Below are 21,754 nucleotides of genomic sequence, written 5' to 3' on the forward strand. Positions count from 1 at the left end.
ACTTTTGTGGATAGAAATATCCCCCGCGCTTCCATCACATACTCCTGAGAACACTCTTGATTCTTTTCATTAACAACGCTCGCGATTATTTGGAACCAAATAAGCATCATAGAGCGCCCCTGCGCTTCAAAAGTCTCATCATCTCACTTGAAAACTGCATAAAGAAGCCCCAAAAGATCCTCTCAGGCGTTCTTGTCTCCCCACTCACAACTCAGTGCGGTCCCTGCAACTCGACCCAACGGTCCACCGCTCTTAGACAAGCCCCTCAAAGTCAAGGCCTAATCAAGGGTCTTTTGAGCCAAAGAACAAGAGACGAACCTCTCTTTCTTGACCCAACCCTCTGTTATACATATCTCTCGTTCTTTCTCTATTGACCTTGTCTGCTTTCCTTTGACTACTTGTCAAAAAGCTTAGCTTAGCTTCCAAATATAACAAAGAACAAGGGCATCCTCCTGTTCCTTTCTTCATCTGCATTGCGCATGACCCCCGAAACACCTCCGTATATCGCTTCATTTCGATTTCCTTGCTATCTCAACCAGACTTCCTCAAAACGCGTCGAGCTAAAATAAGGCAGACGAGCCCAAGAGTTACAGTCGCCGTTTCTTTATTCTGATATCAAAAGCAACAACTTGTCGTGCTCCTGTTGATACATATAACCGCACCACAGTTGGTATTCAGCAACTACCTTTGACCTCAATATCATGCATCAACTGCTAACAACTCTCAGAAACAATAGAACCAACCATGTCATTTTCTCCGTCCACCATGCAACAGGATGAGCTTGCTGCTCTCCTGGCTCGTAACCTCAGCTTCAACCCAGTTCCCGAGCCTGCCCCTGCACCACAACAAGAGCCCAAGGCCGATCATGCTGAGCCCATCATCTATACTTCAGTCCACTACACCCACTCTGCACACATAGCTCAAGCAGTTCAGCACCACGACGTGCCTCGTCGTGCTTCAGAGCCACCCCAGACGCAAGGACCCAGTGTTGAAGCTATATTGCAACACCATGGCGTTAATCCAGCTACTCTGACGCCCTCACAACTTCAGTTGTTCAGAGTTGCCGAGTCTTCTCAGCAAGAGAGACTCATTGAGCTTTGGAACATTTGCCCTCCCGGAAACGGCGGTGATATCCCAGCTCTCGCCTGGAGTAGCACCACTGTGGAACATGAGGAGCAACTTGCCCGCTTACGCTACGAGCGACTGAACCAGCAGCAACAAGTCATGAGTCTGGATGGTACTCAAGTTCAGGCAGTTGATGGTAGGTGGGTTCGTAACTCAGAGCCTGAGGTCGAACCATACATGACTTCTGGCTACGAGGAGCTGATGCGAAGAGAGCGGGAAAGAGAGACTCGGGACAGCCAGCCCAGGAGCACCTATGGCCTCTACTCACACGCCACAGACCCTGTCTACATGGGCCCGGACTACGCTCGTGAACAGCAGTTGCTGGAGATGGCAACTCAGTACGGTGCTTACCAAGGATTCCGAGCACCAGAGGTGGACACTATGGATGTCATGTAAATAAACATTGCCTGTCCAAACCGAGCAGCAGAATCGTATGACCAGATGTTCAATGGTCAATCTACATAGAAGCTCGGGATGGCGATGGGATATCATATGAGGTGGACAGCTTGTACGCCAATGTGGGTACAGGCAAGGGATTTTTTTTGACAGAGCCATCGGCTGTTAGTCATTGTTTGGGTTTTGTTGCTTAGTATGGTTATCAGGCTGCTGAATGAGTTTACCATGAGAGACTGGCTTCCAAAGGGGAGTGGATAGGGCGGCGTTGGTGGAACTTTCACTTTTTTTTTGCAAATCATCTTGCTCCCCTCCCAGTTTGCCCTCGTCAAGTACTTGCAGTGTATGCTAACAATTAGTTCTACCTAGAGCGTATTTGAAAGGGCGGCAGTTTTGTCCGCCACAGGTACGTTGTCCCTTTCAACGCCTGCTTTCCGGGCCTGCAACTCACTTAATGTGCTCCCTGAGTGTGGTGTTTCATATATGCTTCTTAGCAGCATATATATGCCAGGCACTCGCTCACTATGTACTTAACAACAATCAATAAGAAAGCATTCTGATAAACACTGCATGCTTTCGACTTCCTAAAACTGCTGGTTTACGTGTAACAGGTCACGTCCATGTCTTTATTTTGGCTGTCCAAGTTGTTGTAAAGGGGTATCAAATTCCATTCACGCCTTGCGAAGTGAATGGTCATCATCATGCAGTTCATCTATAAGTATCCATGTTTAAATTCCAGTCTTCTCGAGCTTCTTTGCCAACTCATCCACCTCCTTGTCCTTGACAGGAATAACAGGTTCCTCTTGAGCTTCCTCGGCCTCCTTGATCAGTTTCTCGGCTCGGTCCTCAGGCTCAATCTCCTCTTCCTCCTCTTCCTCTTCCTCTGCGTCACTGTCTGGCTCCTCAAGGTCCTCCAGCTCGTCAACACCCCATTCATCCTCGTTGACAATATCACCACCGAACTTCTCCTTGCGCTCCTCGAGAAGCTCCTGAAGGATGGGGATTGACTCGTCATCCTCCGTGAGAATGTTGCCGTTGATCTCAATTCGCTTCAAAGCAGGAAGACCGTCCTTGGCGGCAGTGGCGAAGGCCTTGATACCCTTGGAGGTGATTTCGTTGTATTGTAGACGCAGGGTCTCAAGTTTAGCATTCTTTCCCTTAGCCAGAGCATCTGCCACGAGGACACCACCCTTGGCACCAAGTAGGGAGTCACCAACTCCGAGCTCCTGGAGTGAGGTCCAGTTGGCAACAACCTTTGACAGAGCTCGGGCCCCAGTGACGGTGAAAGTGTTGTCTTGCAGGTCGAGCACCTCGAGTTTGGAGGCGTGACTGAGACCTTCGGCGAGAAGGTGAGAGATACCTTCTTGTCTAATACCGTTTTGAACCATCTTGATCACTTTGATCTTGTTGTGCAGCTTGTAGGCCTTTGCCCACGCCGTCATACTTCCATTCTCCAATCGGTTTCGGCCGCAAATAACAGTCTCGAGATCGGGAACTTCCTTTCCTTCCTTTCGGGCAGCCTCCTTCTTGGCGTGAAGCTCGGAGAGCGCATCGGCGATGAGGATACCAGCGTGAGGGCCCATGCCGTTGTTGTTCAGGTAAAGGTGCTGCAGCGGCACGTGGGCGGCTAGGAAGGCCACGAGAGGCGCTTGGACGTTCAACCCAAAGGCATTGTCATTCAAGTTGATAGTGTTGAGCTTGGGAAGGTTGAGGACGGAGGTGAGCAGCGAAGAGATGGCGTCAGGGATCTCGCTCAGGAGTCGGCCGGTGAAGATATCGGCGAAGTTTGCGACCTGGAGAAGTGTATTGGTAAGTTATAGCAGCCAGGCAAAGGTGATGTTTGACGTACTCTCAGGTTCTTCTTGGTCGCAAGAACTTCACCGAGAAGCTTACAGGCGCCAACACCCAGAGTGTTGCCCAAAATACGAACTTCTTCGACGTCTGCGGATCGAAGAGGGGCAATATGAGGCTCGAGATCCTCAGCAGTGTCGAGCTTGAGGCCCTTTCCCTCGAGGGAAAAGATCTTATCGGAAGAAGCCATTCTATAGTAAGTTGAGAAAAGAGAAATTTGCGCAGAATCGAACAGCAAAGATGGTGACGACCAAGTCTGAAAGGAAAAGTCGGCGCTTTAATAAAAACAAAAGAATGTCGCCGTTGTTTGGTGTGAAGATGAATCGAGTCAAGGTGGGGGTGGGGTAGCAGACAGAATTAGGCAGTAGTCAGGCTTCTTGATCAGGCTTGGAGCATTTCCTATCTTTTTTATGTAATTTCCCATTGCCATGGGCAGCAGAGCTACTACTTGCTTCGAGCAGCTTGTCAATGAGGGAGTAGGCTATGAACAGACAGGAATATAACATATATTGCTCATCTCATTCGATCATTTGAAGATGGCTTGATGGATTAGAACATTATACAAATAGTCATGAACCGCTTCCGTGGGATAATGTCGTTACAATTGTCATACCAAGTACGTATAGGAAATACCTTATTACATACGATTGTTCTACTCCGTACGGTCCTATGCAAATACTTGTACTCACTAATAAACTGTCAGTATCCATGCACCAAAACGAACCCGACTTCAACCCGGGAGTCGGAAAAATTTGGAACACTCACTCATCGGAAGTCACCTGGCCGCTCAGCCGAGCAAGGCGAGAGTGGTCGAACACGTGACATTGATCCGACCCGCATCCAATCAGAACCGGCTTATTGGAACGCTCGATAGGATTTTGTCTGATGCTGCTAATGATCTCTGCTTGAGCCCTTTTGTCCTCCGACTCCGAGAACGACCTCCCCATCTCGCCGTCTCATATTCGATCGCACCAGCGACGGTATAGCTCGCCCATAATGCTTGCCAGGTCGTGTTTGCGCTCGACGCGCACCTTCAATGGCCTCCGGAACGGCCCTTCTGCTGTCACCAAGGTATGGCACGATCCTACCACCTCTGCCAGCGAGCTTCCCGTTTGCCGAGATATCATAACCACCAACCTCAACACGCCCCAGCCACGCCAATCGCAAAAGAATGCGCCTCAATTGCATGTACACGATTGCTGACCCCATCTTCTTCCCAGCGTGCCGCTTCCTCGAGCTCCAGCGCCGCCAGCGATGCCTCTGCCACTCGATTGAACCTGGCTGCCGCCGCCTCGACTACCCTCGCCCTCGGCTCCATGGCCTGGTACTATCACCTTTATGGACCTGTTGCCTTTGCTATGACTCCCGCTGAAGAGGGGTACGTGATACTCTCGGTTCTTGATTGTTGTGTTTCTGGATCATCTCAATTTGGATGATGAGGCATAAATGCTAGCTATCGATGATCCGCACTGTTATTGCATCACCAATTGCTAACAGTGCCCATATAGACTTCACGCTACCAAGTACCCTTGGGTTCATAACAAGTGGTTCAAGACCTTCGACCACCAGGCGTAAGATGCCACCGATCCTGCTGAATACGCCGTGTCGAATTGCTGACCCCCTTGTAGTCTCCGCCGTGGTTTCCAGGTTTACCAGGAGGTCTGCCAGTCCTGCCACTCCCTCAGCCGAATCCCCTACCGAACTCTCGTTGGCTCCGTCTTGACCGTTGACGAGGCCAAGGCCCTTGCCGAGGAGAACGAGTACCCCGGTGAGCCCGATGAGCAGGGCGAGATCCAGATGCGCCCCGGAAAGCTGGCCGATTACATGCTGCCTCCTTACAAGAACGAGGAGGCTGCTCGATTTGCCAACAATGGTGCTCTTCCCCCGGATCTGTCTCTTATCATCAAGGCCCGTCACGGTGGCTGTGACTACATCTTCAGCTTGCTCACCGGCTACCCTGAAGAGCCCCCCGCTGGTGTCCAGGTCGCTCCCGGCATGAACTTCAACCCTTACTTCCCCGGTACCGGTATCGCCATGGCCCGTGTCCTTTACGATGGTCTCGTTGAGTATGAGGATGGTACTCCCGCCACCACCTCTCAGATGGCCAAGGATGTTGTCGAGTTCCTCAACTGGGCTGCCGAGCCCGAGATGGACGACCGAAAGCGAATGGGTATGAAGGTCCTTGTCGTCTCTGCCTCCCTGTGGGCTGTCAGTGTCTGGGTAAAGCGATACAAGTGGGCTTGGTTGAAGTCTCGAAAGATCGCCTACGATCCCCCTAAGGAGGTCAAGGTCCGCCGCTAAAGGGTCAACATCTCAAAGTCTCATTTGTATACTAGTCGCCCCTAGAGCAGCTCATTTGTCGGCGGTGGCGGGTAGAAAAGAAGCGTGGTCGTGGAAGGAAAGGTGGATGTTAGAGTGTAAATCAGATGAATCGTTTTCAATACCTTATTCGACAAACTACCTTACACTGGGAAATATGCAGGGCTGCTGGGTGGTAAAAATGTGAAAGCTCTCTGTACTCGTGGCCGCCAGTTTCCCTATCTTCAATGCTAGATATACATGATTCTCATGTCCTGATCTGAATAACCCGAGTTCATTGGGTTCTCATCACAAACCTTGGTCAAGTTTATAACGGCACCGTTCAACGCCACCCCAGACTTATATCTTATACTCCTTTATGCAGAACGGATTTCAGCTACACAGCTGACTGATGTGTCATTGTCAATACTCAACAGATGACAGTGATACCTGGTGGGTCTTGTCTTGGGCTCATCAGGATGCCTTGAAATGCCTTTTAGGGAGGGACTTTAAGTTTGTGTTATTTGCCTGAGATATAACTATCAGTGCTATCCTGACTGTAGCCTCACTTAATTCTATAATTCAAGTTGGCGAGAATTTATGACAAGCCGTGAAAACGAATTCCAATGCTGCCTTCTATATCAAACCGTTAAATGCGTGAATGGCTCCAGCGGTTTGTTCACTTGACGTCCAAGGTTAGGTAGTACAGGCCTCCTCCCTTGTCATTGGACGATAATCAGCTCCATAGTAAACATTCAATCTCCACTCCATTAACCGAACAGGAACCACTTTTCACTGAGGTACCTACCTAGGTTACAGCAGGTGCCTTCTTTTAGTTGACCAGTCACTGTTGCTCCTCTTAACCACTCCCCTTCAATCCTATTTGGTTCTCAACCTCCTCCTCTCACCTCCACGCCCTCATGCTGAATTATTGTCTTGTTCGCCTTTCTTCTGGAGCCACTGGGATACTTCAGTAGCGTTTTGTTCAGTGTCAAATCTTGCCTACACTAGTTTCGCTGTCATACTCAATCTTGCCTCGCTACACATACTTCGTCAGTCCTGGCAAGGACCACACCACGATGCCCTTCGTTGGAGAAGACGCCCACGCAGGACGCAAGCGACGATGGAGCGACGATAATGAGCAGCCTAGATTGTCCCTATACCCTTCAGAGGAGGCCAAGGACTATTATATTCTCGACCAACTGTCGGACTCAGCCTTGCGAAAGGTCCTTCCGGTTTCTAAGCGAACTCGTATTGCTGGCGACGATATTCACATCACAGACGGTCTCAACGCTTCGAGTTTCTCTTTCAATACGCCCCACCGCCGACGGCGCTCATCGCAACTTAAGATGCTGCCGGTGCAGCCCGCCTTTGCCAAATCTCAAGTGACAGGCGCTCTGCTTATTCCCTGTAACATTTGCCACCGCAAACCAACCAAGAAATCTGATCTCGACTCCTTTGCTAATTGTGAGGGATGTGGCCAGCGCACTTGCTTCATTTGTATCAGAGAATGCCATGGCTGGAATCTGGATGGTGGCACTGGTGTCTCGGAGCAAGAAGTACTTTCGAGGTCGTTCCACATGGATGATGTTGATGATGGACGGCAACAAGAACAGAACGATACGAAGAACGGAACACGGCAAACGGACAAGGGATGGAAGGCTGCCGGACACCGGGCTGTTATTTGCAGTCGGTGCAGTATTGAGTGTGGAGCAGAAGGAGACGTCGCATGCTTGGGCTGCTTCTCCCGGATGGAAGGCTCATGAGTCGGAACATGCATGATATTACGGGACTTGATGGATGAATAATGATGGTTTTCTTGGGCTTAAGCTGGGCGCACACATCTGCCTTAGGTAAGGTAGTTCTGCAGGGTATTTTGAGCGACGCATCTGCTCTGTTGGATGGTATGGAAATGGACTCATATAGCACGTTAGCGTTCATGGGCATATCACGGGAACGGTGTTTCGGTTTTTAGGACCTTGATGGTCTTGTTTTGTAGCATCCGGATTGCAAGTGAATCACGGAGTAATTTACAGTAGATAGATTCTGCATGTATCAATATGGCATCGGGAGCACAACAAACTAAGTCATTAATGCAATTCACTTTTGAGCATGCTTGTAGAAGCAATTTGTTCATTGTGACGTCTATGTTCCCGCCATCCAATTGCCCTGTATTCATACACCGCATTAAAATACACCTTGCCTTATGGTGAGTATGTCTAGTTGTACTGCATATACGTCGCCGTCGAGTTGAACTTGAGGTTACCCTTGATGACTTTGTCAACTGCACTGAGGAAATCCTTCTCGGATGCAACCTTTCTCCTTGCGCGAATGGCATACATGCCGGCCTCGGTGCAAACACTACGCAGCTCAGCACCAGTTGCGTTGGGGCAGAGACGAGAGATGAGCTCCCATCGGATGTCCCGCTCAACCGACATGGATTTAGCGTGGATGCGCAGAATGTTAGCTCGGCCCTCGAGGTCGGGCAGTGAGAACTCGATCTTTCGATCGATACGGCCGGGTCGCATGAGCGCAGGGTCCAATGTAGAGGGTCTGTTGGTGGCAAACATAACCTTGATGTTTCCACGAGCATCGAAACCATCAAGCTGCGTAATAAGCTCCAGCATCGTTCGCTGAACCTCGTTGTCTCCACCAGCACCATCGTCAAATCGAGCACCACCGATGGCGTCGATCTCGTCGAAGAAAATGATGCATGCCTTCTTTGTACGGGCCATCTCGAAAAGCTCCCGAACCATCCTTGCGCCCTCGCCGACATATTTCTGAACCAGCTCACTACCAATAACTCGGATAAAGGTGGCGTCTGTTCGGTTGGCAACAGCTCGGGCGCAGAGGGTCTTTCCGGTTCCAGGAGGACCATAGAGGAGGGCACCCTTGGGAGGATCGATACCGAGGTTGACGAAGCGCTCAGGAGACAGTAGAGGCATTTCGACAACTTCCCGTAGCTTCTCAACCTGCTCCTTACAACCACCAACATCGCCGTAAGTGACATCGGGCTTCTCCTCCACCGTCATCATTGTAACGCTCGCATCAATTTTGGGCGGTAGGGGAAGCATAATTTGGTACTTGTTCCTGTCGACACCCACGCGCATGCCTTCTTCGATGTCGGTAGGACTGACGCGCTCTCCAAGCTGGACAACGAATTTTGCGATTTGTTTGACGTTGATCACATATTTGCTCTTGGCCTCGTCGCCCTTCTCGTCAGCTATGATTTTCGTGCAACGTGCCACCTGGAAAGGTTGCTCTTCAGACATTCGCTGACGGTCGGCGGCGACATCCCATAGATGGGGGGGCGCGAGTCCTGTGTCGGATTCCTATTCATGTTAAAAGTCTGTCCTACATTCGCAGAATTCCCGCCCAACCTTGACGCCGATCTTCTCATCGACACTTTGTTGCTTCTCCTTGATCTGCTTCTCGAGCTTCTTGATAGATGTACCATAAGGCGCGGCGCCGTATGTCTTGAGAACCTGAATATCCCTGACGCTGGTGTTAGCGTACTAATCGCACTCTCATTTCTAGGAGGGCATTCGTACTCGTCTGTTAGAGGTGTGATCTTCTTCTCTTCTACCTCATCGTCGGCAAAGTTCTTCTGGTACTTCTCCCAGTTGGAGCCGGTTGCGGAAGGCTGTTGCTGGCTGTCAGTATGGGATAGGACACAACGAAGCTTGTATGCCTGCACTGGGACTGACCATGATGAGGACCGCGGCTCTCCAATCTTATAATAGTGTTTCGAGGGTTTTATATGAGGGCTCTGTATTTACGAAGGCACTGGTGGATAAACTATGATCAAAGAGAGTCGAATTGTTGCTGGTGTGGTCGTGATTGTTTGGGGTTGGAGGTGTCACAGAATGCCTTCCGTAATCTGTGAGTTGCCTTGAGCGAGCTTGGAGCACGGACCCACGTAATAGTGCCGCTGGAGCCAAAAGCAGACTAGGACGCTCAGAGTTAGCTCAAGGAACCCGTCGGAGCTGGATGATCTCTAACCCCGATCCAAAATTTCTAGGTTGACAGACAATTCCATGGCCAGAGTAGGGCAGCCTAGGGGAGGTGGGACATCTCCAAGAAGTCCAGTCGTGTTCCTACAAAGCCCCGCCATCAACATCACTTCTTTGCTTTGAGGACCTAGGGACCGCCAAATTATTATCAAAACATGTCTGCCCCTGCCGCAGCTCCAGCCCCTACAGCGGGAGGCTCTAGCAATGCTACTTTCCGAGTATGAAGAGCTCCAGACACGTTTTTGAGCTTCACCCCGCTAACTCTAGACAGGATAAGGAGAAGCCCATGGCGGTGCGCTCCTCGAACATTGTCGCCGCTAGAGGTATGGCGCCTTTGGTGCAACAACAAGCTTCACAAATATTAATGGTTGAATAGCTGTCGCGGACGCCATCAGAACCTCTCTCGGTCCCCGAGGAATGGACAAGATGATTCGAGGTGGAAAGGGCGAGACCATTATCACAAACGATGGAAACACCATGCTCAAGAGCATGTCTGTCATGCATCCCACAGCAAAGATGCTTGTCAACCTTTCTGGTGCCCAGGATGTTGAGGCTGGTGATGGTACAACATCTGTTGTCGTTATCTGCGGAAGTCTTCTTGGTGCTGCCGACCGACTTCTCTCCAAGGGCATCCACCCTTCCGTCATCTCCGAGTCCTTCCAACGAGCTGCCGCTGCTGCCGTCGAGGTCCTACACGATATGTCCCTCCCAATCACTCTGAGCGATACTTCCTCGTTACTGCAAGCTGCCAACACCTCGCTGTCGTCCAAGATTGTCTCCCAATACTCGAATTTGCTTGGACCCATGGCGGTGAACTCAGTCACTAAGACCATCGACCTGAAGACCGCCGATAACGTCGATCTTAAGAACATTCGAATTGTCAAGCGAGTTGGTGGAACAATTGAAGATAGTGAACTTGTTGATGGTCTCGTTCTCACCCAGCCTGTGCTCAAGAACGCTGGTGGTCCTGCCCGTATGGAGAAGGCTCGAATTGGTCTCATCCAATTCCAGCTGAGCCCCCCCAAGCCTGACGTATGTCCTTTTCTGTTGCATGAGGGATACTTTTTACTTACAATTTATAGATGGAGAATACTATTCAGGTCAACGACTACCGACAGATGGACAAGATTGTTAAGGAGGAGCGATTATACCTCCTGAACATGGCCAAGAAGATTAAGAAGGCGAAGTGCAACGTTCTGTTCATCCAAAAATCCATCTTGCGAGATGCTGTCAACGATCTATCACTACACTTCCTGGCTAAGCTTGGTATCCTTGCTGTCAAGGACATCGAGCGCGACGAGGTCGAATTCATCTGCAAGTCAACTGGCTGCAAACCCATCGCTGATATTGATTCTTTCACCGAGGATAAGCTGGGCTATGCGGACCTGGTTGAGGAGGTTCAGTCGTCTGGATCTCGCATGGTCAAGGTAACAGGCACCAAGTCTGTCGGCAAGACCGTTTCCGTGGTTGTCCGAGGCGCCAACTCTCTGATCCTTGAGGAGGCCGAGCGAAGTCTGCACGATGCTCTTTGTGTGGTACGATGCCTGGTGAAGAAGAAAGCTCTCATCGCCGGTGGTGGTGCCCCTGAGATTGAAATTGCTGCACAGCTGTCCAAGCAAGCGCGTAGCTTGACAGGCACCGAGGCAATCTGCTGGAAGGCTTTTGCGGATGCCCTCGAGGTGATTCCCACCACACTGGCCGAGAACGCCGGTCTCAACAGTATCAAGGTGGTGACGGAGCTACGACACCGACACGAGATGGGCGAGAAGAATGCAGGAGTCAGTATCAAGTCCGGAGGAGTCAACACCAATATTTCCAAGGAGAATGTGTTGCAGCCTCTCCTTGTTAGCACAAGCGCGATCGAGCTGGCGGCTGAGACAGTCAAGATGATTCTGAGGATAGACGACATTGCTTTGACCCGTTAGAGTGAGATATCCCCCCTGCAGCATCTGCCTTGGGTTGTATGAAAATACCAAAAATGGGTTCTGGATCTGCCAAAAGCATTGCATTTTTTAGAATATGGTGAATCCTATAATTCATGCGTGGTGATTGATTGAGTTCCTCTATTGTGTTGTATATGTACTCGCCAGTGATTAATGCTGGAATCCCACCCAGGGTGTGGAAGGCCAGCCCGCTCCTTCCATCTGTAACCTTTCGTACAAAGTTAACTCAAGGTACGTGACGCACCATGAAAGGTTTGTTCATACAATATTCCCGACAATTCCTCCCAGTCCAACCAAAGAATTTCAGCTTTACGATATTGGTTTGTGCATTTACTTAGCTGCGATCCCTCTCAACAATGGCTGCGAGTCATGAGTCAAATTATTCTAGTAATGAGGACAACAATGCCAATTTTGCTGCAAAGACCCAGGGGCGCCTACTGCAGGTAAGCTTTACGCCGTTCTGACCCAGAATCGGATTTTCTCTGACTCTTTCGCTGGCAGTTGAAGAAGGGGCGAGATGAGCGCATGAATGCTATTGTCCAGGATTCCGCTACAGAGACGGACAAGTTACGCACCAGCATCGCCAGGTTTCAACAAGATCGACGAACAAAAGAGTATGCGGTTCAACAGAGCCTCAAAATATTTCTGGGATGTAACTGACGATTGGTAGAGTCCGCTCCATTGCCATTTCTGTGAGCAGGATTATTGAAGCAGTAGAGCGTAGGAAAGGCATTGAGCAGCAGATGGACACACTCGTTTCTCGTCTGATCAACAAGACCCGGGAGGTTGAGAGCATGATGAAAATAGGCCTTCGAGGCAGGGAAGACGATATGAAGAAGATCAAATGACTGGAATTCACGGCCATGTTTTCTTGTTGGGACATTTCATTCTTGGGCGTCATGAGACGGGCCAGTGGAAATGAACCTGCGCATGAGCCTATGATGGACACTCACAATCAACGAAACCCTCAAAGCTTTTATGAGTTCTTTGCGCTACTCTCATTGACGCGGAGACCCTCAAGGACAAGTCTTTGCGAATGTGCATCGCTTACTAGTTAAATGGACATATCACGCCACTGCTGACCATCAATGTTTACCATATTCTCCGGAGGGGAACATGCATGGATTGCCCTTTATTCTACATTTATCGATCTGTTATACACGGCTATATTCCATGGCCGAAGTCATTCCATCGTGTGAAGCTGTGAATCTTTTACACCTGGTACCCAAATCCCGACATGCATGATCGGTACTGGTCGATCAGGGATTTGCAGTCTGCGGCAGGATCATTTGCGTTGGAGAAGAGCATACACTCATCACGCTTGGCCTTCTCGTCCTTGCACACACAGCAGGGCTTCAAGGAGTGTTAGAATAGTAATTGAGAGCCGTTTTGATCAAAGAGAAGCTCACCTTGGGCTTGCTAGCAGCTGTGGTGGAAGGGGACGCAACATTTGCGGCGGCGCTCACGGGCGAAGCTATAGAGCCATGTTAATGCGAATCTAGGAGCAATTGAGTGTTTTGAAGGCTTAAGCATACAGATTGTTGTTTGAGCTGCGTCCATCGTGTCTAGGTGATTTTAATTCGTGGTTGTGAATTATCAAGTCAAGAAAATAGATCGTCGGCTAAATTGACCTGAATTCGGTCATCCGTTTCCAATGGCGAAATGCGCCAGGGGAGTCAGATTTCTAAGCTCTGTCTAGGCCGCTGACCAATCATTTCTTCCGGCTCACGTGGAGTCGCGAGGACTTCGCGCTTCCCATCTGACGTCATTTCTTTGCAATCACAAAAGTAATGCAGTGAGGTAGAGGCCTCCATCGCTATGAGTGTTCTGAATTAGACTTGGGTACAAACATATCCAGCTCCATATCGCAGTTCTAACTCCTCAGTCTTGATCTTGACGTTTACGAAATTACCGATCTGGGAAACTGGTCCCTGTAATTTGGAGCCGGTGTCTTCCGGGGACTGGCATCGCGGGTCCACCCGCTCGCCGGGCCTCACGGATTTACGCCGGCGACAAGGGCAGATTTTCACCCCTGGTGACATATTCTACGACCTGAGTGATGAAGGTGTAGCCGTATCCAATCATTTTACTGACCCTTTCCGCTGTTGGCTTACATAGTACTACGGGCTCGTAAATCCAGTGGACTCTATGCTTTGTTCGAGCCCCCAAATTGCGTGAGTCACCGCAAGTCTCATTGAGTCTGGCTGTCAATCGCTTTGTCTTGATGTGAATGTTGAGAAATACCGAGCCTTCCTCTCAACAGATCATCAGCTGGAGTTCTAGCTATAAAGGCAAAGGCTTCCCGACTCAGAGCAACGGTGTCAGGCATAAAAATACGGTATTCATCCTTTCGATTCAGCAACCTAGGTAACCATGCTTAACATTGAGGAAATCCGTGCTCTCGGAAATGTCCATCCAGAGTTTGAGCCTGTAAGTTGTCGAATACTCTTAGACATCACAAATTGTTCACAGCCTTCAGATCATCAGGGCCCATAACCCAATGCTTAAAGGATGGGATATGAGCACTGACCTGGACTCTTTTCGCGAAATGATGGCTCAGGTGAAACAGTATCGACCCAAACCTGACCCGGCCACACTTTCATATTACACCAAGGACTTCAAGATTTCTCTGAGAGATGGATTTGAAGTTGACGCCAGATCATATGTGCCCAATGGTGATATGTCGCCCGACGGACGTCCTGGGCTTGTTGTCTTTCACGGTGGAGGCTTTGTCACAGGTGATCTTGACACTGAAGCAGGACTATGTGCCGAGTTCACCAAGCTTGGAGGCATTGCTGTGAATATCGATTACCGCCATGCTCCTGAAAATGTGTTCCCCCAAGCTATCAATGACGCCTTTGATGCTACTGTTTGGGTGAGTGAACCTTGATTGAAGAGACGAATGTGGCAATGCTGAAACCAGACAGGTATCTCAAAACGTGGACAAGCTTGGAATCAACCCGTCCAAAGGCTTCATCATTGGTGGTACCAGCTCAGGCGCCGATATCTCTCTGACCATCTCCCATCTTTACAGAGACGCCGAGAGATTGCACCCTCTTACTGGTGTTTATGCTCCAATCACTTCTGGCGTGAATGATCAGACGGTCCCTGAAAAGTACAAGGAGTACTTCATCAGCTATGAGCAAAATGCCAATGTCCCCGTGTTTAGCGCAGAGTCGATGAAATTCGTTCACTGTATGCCTGCAATCTTCCCATGCCCAGGATGTGCTGACAAGTTTCACAGCAAAGTACAGACCTGACCCAAAGAGCCCTCTTGCTTTTCCGGTTGCATTCCCCAGTCATGCAGGCCTTCCCAAGACTTACTTTCAGGCCTGTGGGATGGACCCTGTCAGAGACTGCAGCATTGTGCTTGAACAAATCTACAGGGACGAGGGAGTGCCCACAAAGATTGACATCTACCCGGGTCTTCCCCATGCGTTCTGGGCTATATTTCCAGAACTTGAGATATCGCAGAAGCGAGAGCGGGATGCCGTCGAGGGTCTAAAGTGGTTGCTGGCTGGGTCAGGGCCCTAGGCAACGTGTATGCCAATGGACGCTTTGTTATTGTTTCGTTTCAATGAGTCACACAAGCATATTGAGATGTCGAATCAGCACTGGTAGTCGTGTGCTTCCACGCGTGCGAAATGGTTGGGGGTACAGGTGACGTAGACCAGCCGTGTAAGTGGGCAAACTGAAGCAGCTGTGGCCAAAACTACGAGTCTTTTTTGAGATCTTGGGGTGAACCGTAAAATAGAAGAACAAGGGCATCTGAAACCGTCTACTAATTTGAATATCTGCAAAATTGAATATGAAGAAAAAATCTCCAGGAAACACTTTCTGAGAACAGTGTGTTGAGACTGAATCGCAGGTTCAAGTATGCTTTGAAGGAAGACTATCTCTCACACAGCGCGCCTGAGAAAGCAAGTGTTGACAAGCAAATCTTGTCAATGTCAAGCTTAATCTCAGAGCCCAGTAGAGAATTAATTAGAGGCCACGCGGCTGCTGGCAGACTGAGGTGATTGATCTAATCTGATGTGGCGATGATGTGTGCTATTGCTGAATGACTCAGCAGTCGACTGAAATTAAGATACGGAGTACCTAGTTAGAGAGCAATTAGGTAGTTCTTTGAGCTGCTTTTGCCTTCGAATAAGCTCGGATAGTCTTGTCTGCCTCTCTGCTGCCATTCGCACAATACGATAGTGCGAAAACACAAGCCGGTGCCGAGTGAAGGGACTCGGAGTGTGGCCTAATTTATTCGCCCCCCGGTGTTTTATTGGTCTCGGGACCGATCATGCTCCCTCACGCAACCCCCAGCCAGACCTTGGGTCCTCTGAAGGCGATTTCAAGTGTGCGAGTGGCCGCGCGGCGATAAGAATGTCCCGAATCAAACGCATTTGCCTTCTCTGCTGATCCAAATGGTTCGACCAAATTCATGTAAGTCTGATACGTGTGTCTATTATGCCTAGTCAAGGTTACGATGCGGGTTACGCATGTGTCTAGATCTCGCCTCCTAGCGGATGAGATGCCCCATCTGGCAGCCCGTCTCAATGGAGAATTTTTTTTTTTTATTATTATATAAATCGTATGCTACCTTATGTCGATATGGTACGATAATCACCACCAGCTTCCTCTACATCATCTACATTTATAAACAAACATTCTTCACCTCTGCTCACTATCATCACTACTCTAAACCATCCAATACTTGATAAGTCTCCATTACGCAAAATGAGTCGACAATCAAACCCGTTCAACAATGCAAACTTCTGGGATTTTGTTCAGCACTTTGACCCCAACCAAGCAACTGGCCGCGGAGTAGATCATCAGACTGAGACTCCATTTCCCTCTTTCATGGCCGGTTTCCCCTTTGGTTCGCCATCTGGCCCTCACCCTCCTCACCCTCCTCATCCCCATGGGCATGGACATGGTCCACGAGGACCTCCTCCACCCCCTGAGGCTGACGGCTTCGTCTGGGGTCCTTGGTTCTCCGGTGAAGGCGCTCCCGACAGTCGAACCCATAATGAGCCAAGTCAGCAGGCAAACGAGACTCAGCAAGCTACCGGAAGTGAAAGCCACGAGTCTGACGAGACCATGAATGTCCCTGACCCCGAAGAAGTTGCCCCTGAGGAGAATCAGTGCGGAGCTCGGCCTGAGTGGGCTGGGCGAGGTCGTGGCCGTGGCCGTGGAGGCCCTCGATGCGGTCGAGGTCGAGGCCGCGGTGCTTTCCCCCATGGCCCTCACCGTGGTCCCCATCACGGCCCTCATCCTCCCCCTCCCCCCTACGGTGGCCCCTTTGACCTTTCTGGCCTCTTCCGCGGATGGGGCAACCATCCTTTCGTTCGCAACATGCGCGAGCAGTTCCAAGAGAACCAGAACCGGAGCCAGGAGCAAAACACCAATGACTCATCCGACTCCTCCTTCAACCCACCTATCGACATCTTCAACACCGAGAAGTCATATGTCATTCACGTCGCCCTCCCTGGCGCAAAGAAGGAGGATATTGGCCTGAACTGGGATGCCGACCGCAACCTTCTCAAGATCGCAGGCGTCGTCCACCGCCCTGGCGATGAGGCCTTCCTCAGCACGCTCAGCTCTGGCGAGCGCAAGGTTGGTATGTTTGAACGCAACGTAGCTCTGCCGCCCTCGGGAGCAGATGAGCGCGACGAGGTTGACGGTTTGGGCATCACCGCCAAGATGGAGGACGGTGTCTTGGCCATTACCGTCCCCAAGGCTGAGAAAGAGTGGACTGAGATCCACAAGATTGATATTGAGTAGGGATTGGAAAGGTTGGGAATGATGTGTTATGATATCCACACTTGCAATGGAGTTTGATAGCTGCTATGGCTTTTGGTCAGTTTCACGATAACCCCGTTTAGCTTCTGGTTTTTAGTTTGGGCTCTGTTGGCGCGAATACCTTAAGTACCTGAATACGATATCTATATCATTATTTAGCAGTAGCGGAAAGAGAAAAGAACAAACCACAAAAAAAGGGAAGAGAAGGAGTAGGAAGAAAAAAAAATACATCCATCTATTAATTATTGAAATCTTTATTTGCAGACGTGACTACTTCCTTTGAGACCTTTCTAATCCAAATTCACATGTCAGAGTAGAGAACCATGGTGATATGTATAGTGTATTTACTTTATTTATTCAGTCTAACAGCTTAAAGCTGAACATGTCTTCATCCGCGTTAAGGCCTATGCAATGGGTATATGCTAGAATGTAGTGGGGGTTCTCTCAGAAGAAAAGGGCTTTGCCGGTTTCTCCAAGCCGGTCGTGTTTAAGAAGGTGAATAGAAAAATAACGTGTTTCAAAGTGCTTTCATCATGTTGATGAAACAAAAGAGGCCGATGTGATCCTTGCACAGTATGCAATTTCAGATGATCTTTCCAGTGTAAAAGAAAGTGAAGGAATAACAAAGAAAACAAAAGTGAAAACCAGCAAAGTGAACTCCTATGTAGTCCTCAACGTCCAATCATTAGGGGTATTAGTGAATCGAGCTGGGCATGTCCCTCGTCACTTCAGAGAGAGGTGGGATAAAAAAAAAAAAAAAAAAAAAAAGAGCGTATAAGATTCGCTTGCTATAACTCAAGCTCGCGAGTGATCTCCTCGCGTACATGGCGAGCCCACTTGAGAATGGCAGTCTCAAAATCAATCCAGACCTGTGGAGATGTGTTGTACTGGACTCCGAGCACATCGACTTTCAACATGACCTCGAAGCGCAGTTCGGCAGCTTTGACCCAGTATCGTAAGTTGTCAGCGCAACGATATGGCTTCTGGGTATCGGTATGAAAGCTTCCAATGGCACCAAATCGTCTTCGTGATTTGTGCACAACGGCATTGTGAAGTTTGACCAGTCGCACACCATTCTGCATGGCTTCGAGGAAAGGGGTAGGCTTCGAATCTTCAGGCGACATTGACTTCCATTCTGGTAAAGGTTCAGAAACCGTATCCATAGACATGAGAAACGCTCGTTCCCGCTCCAGTTCGCGACCAGTCCAGTCGCCCTTGAGCCATGTCCAGCCGACCCGTTCAGCCCTCTCCGCGTCTTCAATCTCCTGTTCCTTTTTTAAGATATCGAAGACACTCTCTACCCAGTCATTCATGGTTTTGATCTCCTCTTGCCTCATGCCTTCTTTGAAATTTCGGGTGGCCATCTGCCTTAATGTTTCCATGACAGCTAACAGGTCTGCCCTGACTTGCTTCTCGGGTTTAATAGAGTCAAGACGGTCAGGTAGTTCGTGCGCTGTGTAGTAAAATTTTGCCGCGCGGATTGCCAGCGTAACAACGTCGAGAATATGCATTCCTTGCAGCTCGAACCAACCTTGTGTGTTTTCCGGTGGCATGTTGGGGTAATCGGGGGCACTGGATGGTGCCTCGTAAGTGCCGGTTCTTCGCGCCTCGACTTCATCCAGTGCCTTCTTGGCGTCGCCAAGCGTTTGCTCGAGTTCTGACTTGAGTTCCAGGATGGTAGGTGGCTTGGGGACCACCTTTTCACGGTGGTGATACGTACTCACAGTCGGTGGGAGCATATCACCGCCAAGGTCACTGAAGTTGTCCTCATAATAATCATCCAGCTCCTCGATAGGAGACTCAACAAGGTCGGTGCCGAAGCCCTGGGAGCTGAAATCTGGGCTGCTGTCGGTAGAGGCGTATGACGAGTCAAAATCCGAGCCAACGATCTTGGGCAAAGCTTCGGCATTCGTGTCCAAGGAAGAGAGATCCAGGGTGGCGCGCTGCTGTTTCTTCCTGGCCAGTTGACCACCCTTGCCGTCAAGTAAGCCTGTTCGAGCAAAATAGTACTGCAGATGCGCGATGCTGCCCAGGCTCATCACACTCTCGCGGGATCGGGCGCTGGCGGCAAAATCAGTTCCTTGTGGCCGCATATATCCCCGTCGGCGACTCCTGCCGTCAAAGTTATAACTGGAGTGACGAGACATGGCCGAGATATCTGAATGACGCTTCTTCAGCGTGCTAGTGTCGAGGCTTCCGGTGGAATGACGGTTGAACTTCTCTATGCCTAGAGCATCCCGAGGGTTGGCATCGTTACTGCCATGCGACCAAGAGGATGTCGTCGACAAGCAGCGCGAGAGCTCTGGGCATGCACCGATAGCTGGTGTTGGAAGAGCGTCTGGAGGCGGGGAGTCGCAGCGAAATGAGGGTGTCTGATCGTTGGTGGTAGCCATCTTGCTATAGATCCTATGCTGGTACCGTGCTAAACAAAAGAGAGTACGGAGTGTGATAGAGCTTGAACTTGATTTATCGATGCGTAATAGTACAATAGTTGATCGGCCCTCGCGAGATCAACCTTGTGACCTTTGACGGTGACGTTGCGTCTGTGAACAATGATCTGCACTTACACAGAATCACAAACACGAGAGATGAGGTCCCACACGATATCTCGGGGATAGCTTGGCCTAGAAGTTGGGGCTTGATAACGGATCAGCCAGGGAACTGCGACTGGGTTGCGCTGCAGGTGAGGGACAATGACGAAGAGAGAGAGTGTGTGTAATAGAAAAGGTGAGGATCGAATATACGCAGTAATCGAGGGGTAGCAAAGACAGAAGACAGGACAGCAAGACAAGACAATACAGGATGAGACCAGGTAAAGAAAGAGGGGGGAGGAATTAGATTAATTAAAAAGTTGATGGCGACAAGACGGGAAGGGGAAATTCAATGGATGAATGATTTCCAGGGGGTTTCCAACGGCGATGGGGCGACCTGATGCCTGGATACAGTCAGTGAGTGGTTGGCGGGACAGGCCCATATGGGCACGGGCAAAGCCAGGGTAAAATTACACATCCAGTTCTCCAATTCTCACGGATACCGACTGGACAGCGAAGGGCCAACGCGTGACAGGGGTGATTAAGAGACGATGGAGAAGCTACCTAAGCTGCTGGTCGTAAACAGAGCAAGGATTAAAGAAAGATTTCGTGTTTTCCAGAAGCCGCGTGTCGTCAGGGTTTATCGGTAGAGCAGGAACAGCAGCAGCGGAGCGGGAGCCGGAACCGGAGCCGGAGGTAGAGGGAGAGTCGATAGGTTCGGACGTTTTCTACCTATTCGTTATTATCGTGATGGCGGTTTGGGATGTACCTAGAGTCGACCAAGGGCTACCAGATATGTATCATGTATGGCTTGGGACAAAAGAGGATGAAGATCGGCATCACAGACGCCAAAGACAGGGAAAGAAGCTGCAATAGACAGCCCTAGGTACGGAGTACAAATGACAAGACCATCCAGGAAGCCCTTCAAGTAAGAAAGCTCGAATAGGAGGCCGTCGACTGGACACAACTAACCACCCGTTCTCTGAGCTTGGAACAACTGGTACAGTACGGAGTAGCGTTGATCAAACACGACAAATTGCACGGTCAGATGTCAGGGATAAATGAATAGATGGGGTCGAGGGGAGGATCGAATATGGAGCAATAGCACCGGCATTATTAGTACAGCAGCAAAGCTCCTTTATTAATATCAAAATTGTCGATAACCGACAGCACGCCAGTATCAACCATATCCCCGGGCAACCTGCGATTGTACAAGAACGGATCGTGAGCTTGCAGATTCAGAGGGCTAGGCCTCTAGCACAGGCTGTATCGGGCATGCTAAACTCCTCCAGGCTGGTTGGAATTCTTGCTTGTCTGCAATGGGCCCGTTGCTATGGGCATCAGCAGTTACGAGTTTCAGACTTTCATTGGAACTCCATCCCGATGACGACAAGGAGCCGTTTACAAGAAAGCTCCGTGCTCAACAAAGGCCATTGGATCCCGTGAAAGTCGAACCTGGGGCTCGGGACGGGCCTGATGGTTAATTCTTCCGTTATTGGGTTCATGCATTTGAAATCCATACTTCCACTACCACCTAGCCAGTTGTTACTGCTCTATCTAGTCTTCCGAAATCTAACCGTTGTTGTTGGTGAATGAATAGATCAATGCTGATAGCTCTTTCTATCAATGAACATTCCTGGCAAGATGGGAATCATCATCTAATAAATGGCATATTGCACATGCTCTATTGCAACGTCTTCCCATAATGGCTTGTCTTCATGGCTCCGTACAGCTCATTGTCTGTTAATTCAAAACTGAATACATATAGCAACCTATTCCCAATCAACTAATTGTCCACTTTACAAGC

At 49.7% G+C, this 21,754-nt stretch overlaps 11 protein-coding genes across 17 annotated transcripts; 7 read left to right on the forward strand and 4 right to left on the reverse strand.

Annotated features, from left to right (window-relative positions):
- Window positions 1–15: 15 nt before the first annotated feature.
- On the forward strand, window positions 16–2,148 carry FVEG_01021 (hypothetical protein). 2 transcript variants are annotated; one of them, XM_018887789.1, is made up of 2 exons: window positions 16–670; window positions 728–2,148. In XM_018887789.1, exon 2 carries the CDS (start codon window positions 745–747, stop codon window positions 1,519–1,521), a length of 777 nt encoding a protein of 258 aa, XP_018743590.1. In that variant the 5' UTR covers window positions 16–670; window positions 728–744; the 3' UTR covers window positions 1,522–2,148. The 2 variants fall into 2 exon arrangements, with proteins under 2 accessions (XP_018743590.1, XP_018743591.1); XM_018887790.1 differs by having other exon boundaries at window positions 42–666; window positions 728–2,108.
- Window positions 2,086–3,910, reverse strand: FVEG_01020 (hypothetical protein). The gene is made up of 2 exons (XM_018887788.1): window positions 3,368–3,910; window positions 2,086–3,311 (listed from the first exon to the last, which is right to left on the reverse strand). The coding sequence occupies exons 1-2, from the start codon at window positions 3,557–3,559 to the stop codon at window positions 2,247–2,249; spliced, it is 1,257 nt and encodes a 418-aa protein (XP_018743589.1). The 5' UTR covers window positions 3,560–3,910; the 3' UTR covers window positions 2,086–2,246.
- Window positions 3,911–4,047: 137 nt separating this feature from the next.
- FVEG_01019 (cytochrome c1, heme protein, mitochondrial) lies at window positions 4,048–6,288 on the forward strand. Of its 2 annotated transcripts, XM_018887787.1 has the most exons (4): window positions 4,048–4,440; window positions 4,590–4,747; window positions 4,878–4,940; window positions 4,998–6,288. In XM_018887787.1, exons 1-4 carry the CDS (start codon window positions 4,366–4,368, stop codon window positions 5,668–5,670), a joined length of 969 nt encoding a protein of 322 aa, XP_018743588.1. In that variant the 5' UTR covers window positions 4,048–4,365; the 3' UTR covers window positions 5,671–6,288. The 2 variants fall into 2 exon arrangements, with proteins under 2 accessions (XP_018743588.1, XP_018743587.1); XM_018887786.1 differs by having other exon boundaries at window positions 4,250–4,747.
- Window positions 6,289–6,518: 230 nt separating this feature from the next.
- FVEG_01018 (hypothetical protein) lies at window positions 6,519–7,791 on the forward strand. Its single transcript, XM_018887785.1, has one exon. It carries the CDS (start codon window positions 6,747–6,749, stop codon window positions 7,431–7,433), a length of 687 nt encoding a protein of 228 aa, XP_018743586.1. The 5' UTR covers window positions 6,519–6,746; the 3' UTR covers window positions 7,434–7,791.
- Window positions 7,630–9,633, reverse strand: FVEG_01017 (26S protease regulatory subunit 7). Of its 2 annotated transcripts, XM_018887783.1 has the most exons (4): window positions 9,375–9,633; window positions 9,219–9,310; window positions 9,048–9,162; window positions 7,630–8,999 (listed from the first exon to the last, which is right to left on the reverse strand). In XM_018887783.1, exons 1-4 carry the CDS (start codon window positions 9,375–9,377, stop codon window positions 7,887–7,889), a joined length of 1,323 nt encoding a protein of 440 aa, XP_018743584.1. In that variant the 5' UTR covers window positions 9,378–9,633; the 3' UTR covers window positions 7,630–7,886. The 2 variants fall into 2 exon arrangements, with proteins under 2 accessions (XP_018743584.1, XP_018743585.1); XM_018887784.1 differs by having other exon boundaries at window positions 9,048–9,310.
- On the forward strand, window positions 7,919–11,745 carry FVEG_01016 (T-complex protein 1 subunit delta). Of its 3 annotated transcripts, XM_018887781.1 has the most exons (5): window positions 7,919–9,137; window positions 9,205–9,898; window positions 9,952–10,003; window positions 10,057–10,712; window positions 10,763–11,738. In XM_018887781.1, exons 2-5 carry the CDS (start codon window positions 9,836–9,838, stop codon window positions 11,603–11,605), a joined length of 1,614 nt encoding a protein of 537 aa, XP_018743582.1. In that variant the 5' UTR covers window positions 7,919–9,137; window positions 9,205–9,835; the 3' UTR covers window positions 11,606–11,738. The 3 variants fall into 3 exon arrangements, with proteins under 3 accessions (XP_018743582.1, XP_018743581.1, XP_018743583.1); XM_018887780.1 differs by having other exon boundaries at window positions 7,919–9,898; window positions 10,763–11,745; XM_018887782.1 differs by having other exon boundaries at window positions 9,952–10,712; window positions 10,763–11,745.
- Window positions 11,746–11,831: 86 nt separating this feature from the next.
- On the forward strand, window positions 11,832–12,790 carry FVEG_01015 (hypothetical protein). Its single transcript, XM_018887779.1, has 3 exons — window positions 11,832–12,066; window positions 12,125–12,237; window positions 12,294–12,790. Exons 1-3 carry the CDS (start codon window positions 11,980–11,982, stop codon window positions 12,469–12,471), a joined length of 378 nt encoding a protein of 125 aa, XP_018743580.1. The 5' UTR covers window positions 11,832–11,979; the 3' UTR covers window positions 12,472–12,790.
- On the reverse strand, window positions 12,611–13,508 carry FVEG_01014 (cytochrome c oxidase assembly protein subunit 17). The gene is made up of 3 exons (XM_018887778.1): window positions 13,159–13,508; window positions 13,033–13,097; window positions 12,611–12,976 (listed from the first exon to the last, which is right to left on the reverse strand). Exons 1-3 carry the CDS (start codon window positions 13,181–13,183, stop codon window positions 12,836–12,838), a joined length of 231 nt encoding a protein of 76 aa, XP_018743579.1. The 5' UTR covers window positions 13,184–13,508; the 3' UTR covers window positions 12,611–12,835.
- On the forward strand, window positions 13,461–15,472 carry FVEG_01013 (hypothetical protein). Of its 2 annotated transcripts, XM_018887776.1 has the most exons (4): window positions 13,461–14,053; window positions 14,103–14,498; window positions 14,551–14,818; window positions 14,868–15,472. In XM_018887776.1, exons 1-4 carry the CDS (start codon window positions 13,997–13,999, stop codon window positions 15,155–15,157), a joined length of 1,011 nt encoding a protein of 336 aa, XP_018743577.1. In that variant the 5' UTR covers window positions 13,461–13,996; the 3' UTR covers window positions 15,158–15,472. The 2 variants fall into 2 exon arrangements, with proteins under 2 accessions (XP_018743577.1, XP_018743578.1); XM_018887777.1 differs by having other exon boundaries at window positions 13,461–14,498.
- Window positions 15,473–16,027: 555 nt separating this feature from the next.
- Window positions 16,028–17,683, forward strand: FVEG_01012 (hypothetical protein). The gene has a single exon (XM_018887775.1). It carries the CDS (start codon window positions 16,352–16,354, stop codon window positions 17,396–17,398), a length of 1,047 nt encoding a protein of 348 aa, XP_018743576.1. The 5' UTR covers window positions 16,028–16,351; the 3' UTR covers window positions 17,399–17,683.
- Window positions 17,684–17,740: 57 nt separating this feature from the next.
- Window positions 17,741–20,340, reverse strand: FVEG_01011 (hypothetical protein). Its single transcript, XM_018887774.1, has one exon. The coding sequence runs from the start codon at window positions 19,807–19,809 to the stop codon at window positions 18,205–18,207; it is 1,605 nt and encodes a 534-aa protein (XP_018743575.1). The 5' UTR covers window positions 19,810–20,340; the 3' UTR covers window positions 17,741–18,204.
- Between the last annotated feature and the right edge of the window lie 1,414 nt (window positions 20,341–21,754).

The sequence above is a fragment of the Fusarium verticillioides genome, chromosome 1, assembly GCF_000149555.1.
Source record: "Fusarium verticillioides 7600 chromosome 1, whole genome shotgun sequence".
NCBI lineage: Eukaryota > Fungi > Ascomycota > Sordariomycetes > Hypocreales > Nectriaceae > Fusarium > Fusarium verticillioides.

Excerpts from the sequence above, each read along its gene's own strand:
- FVEG_01021 (XM_018887789.1), top strand. The coding sequence starts at position 745 with ATGTCATTTTCTCCGTCCACCATGCAACAGGATGAGCTTGCTGCTCTC.
- FVEG_01020 (XM_018887788.1), bottom strand. The coding sequence starts at position 3,559 with ATGGCTTCTTCCGATAAGATCTTTTCCCTCGAGGGAAAGGGCCTCAAG. Across the intron at positions 3,312-3,367 it reads CGACCAAGAAGAACCTGAGA|GTCGCAAACTTCGCCGATAT; the intron begins GTACGTCAAACA and ends ACACTTCTCCAG.
- FVEG_01019 (XM_018887786.1), top strand. The coding sequence starts at position 4,443 with ATGGCACGATCCTACCACCTCTGCCAGCGAGCTTCCCGTTTGCCGAGA. Across the intron at positions 4,748-4,877 it reads ATGACTCCCGCTGAAGAGGG|ACTTCACGCTACCAAGTACC; the intron begins GTACGTGATACT and ends GTGCCCATATAG. Across the intron at positions 4,941-4,997 it reads AAGACCTTCGACCACCAGGC|TCTCCGCCGTGGTTTCCAGG; the intron begins GTAAGATGCCAC and ends ACCCCCTTGTAG.
- FVEG_01018 (XM_018887785.1), top strand. The coding sequence starts at position 6,747 with ATGCCCTTCGTTGGAGAAGACGCCCACGCAGGACGCAAGCGACGATGG.
- FVEG_01017 (XM_018887783.1), bottom strand. Across the intron at positions 9,163-9,218 it reads ATCACACCTCTAACAGACGA|GGATATTCAGGTTCTCAAGA; the intron begins GTACGAATGCCC and ends CACCAGCGTCAG. Across the intron at positions 9,000-9,047 it reads ATGAGAAGATCGGCGTCAAG|GAATCCGACACAGGACTCGC; the intron begins GTTGGGCGGGAA and ends TAACATGAATAG.
- FVEG_01016 (XM_018887780.1), top strand. The coding sequence starts at position 9,836 with ATGTCTGCCCCTGCCGCAGCTCCAGCCCCTACAGCGGGAGGCTCTAGC. Across the intron at positions 9,899-9,951 it reads CTAGCAATGCTACTTTCCGA|GATAAGGAGAAGCCCATGGC; the intron begins GTATGAAGAGCT and ends AACTCTAGACAG. Across the intron at positions 10,004-10,056 it reads GAACATTGTCGCCGCTAGAG|CTGTCGCGGACGCCATCAGA; the intron begins GTATGGCGCCTT and ends ATGGTTGAATAG.
- FVEG_01015 (XM_018887779.1), top strand. The coding sequence starts at position 11,980 with ATGGCTGCGAGTCATGAGTCAAATTATTCTAGTAATGAGGACAACAAT. Across the intron at positions 12,067-12,124 it reads CCCAGGGGCGCCTACTGCAG|TTGAAGAAGGGGCGAGATGA; the intron begins GTAAGCTTTACG and ends TTTCGCTGGCAG. Across the intron at positions 12,238-12,293 it reads CAAGATCGACGAACAAAAGA|AGTCCGCTCCATTGCCATTT; the intron begins GTATGCGGTTCA and ends GACGATTGGTAG.
- FVEG_01014 (XM_018887778.1), bottom strand. The coding sequence starts at position 13,183 with ATGGACGCAGCTCAAACAACAATCT. Across the intron at positions 13,098-13,158 it reads CGCAGCTCAAACAACAATCT|CTTCGCCCGTGAGCGCCGCC; the intron begins GTATGCTTAAGC and ends ATGGCTCTATAG. Across the intron at positions 12,977-13,032 it reads CAGCTGCTAGCAAGCCCAAG|CCCTGCTGTGTGTGCAAGGA; the intron begins GTGAGCTTCTCT and ends CACTCCTTGAAG.
- FVEG_01013 (XM_018887776.1), top strand. The coding sequence starts at position 13,997 with ATGCTTAACATTGAGGAAATCCGTGCTCTCGGAAATGTCCATCCAGAG. Across the intron at positions 14,054-14,102 it reads TCCATCCAGAGTTTGAGCCT|ATCATCAGGGCCCATAACCC; the intron begins GTAAGTTGTCGA and ends CACAGCCTTCAG. Across the intron at positions 14,819-14,867 it reads GTCGATGAAATTCGTTCACT|CAAAGTACAGACCTGACCCA; the intron begins GTATGCCTGCAA and ends CAAGTTTCACAG.
- FVEG_01012 (XM_018887775.1), top strand. The coding sequence starts at position 16,352 with ATGAGTCGACAATCAAACCCGTTCAACAATGCAAACTTCTGGGATTTT.
- FVEG_01011 (XM_018887774.1), bottom strand. The coding sequence starts at position 19,809 with ATGGCTACCACCAACGATCAGACACCCTCATTTCGCTGCGACTCCCCG.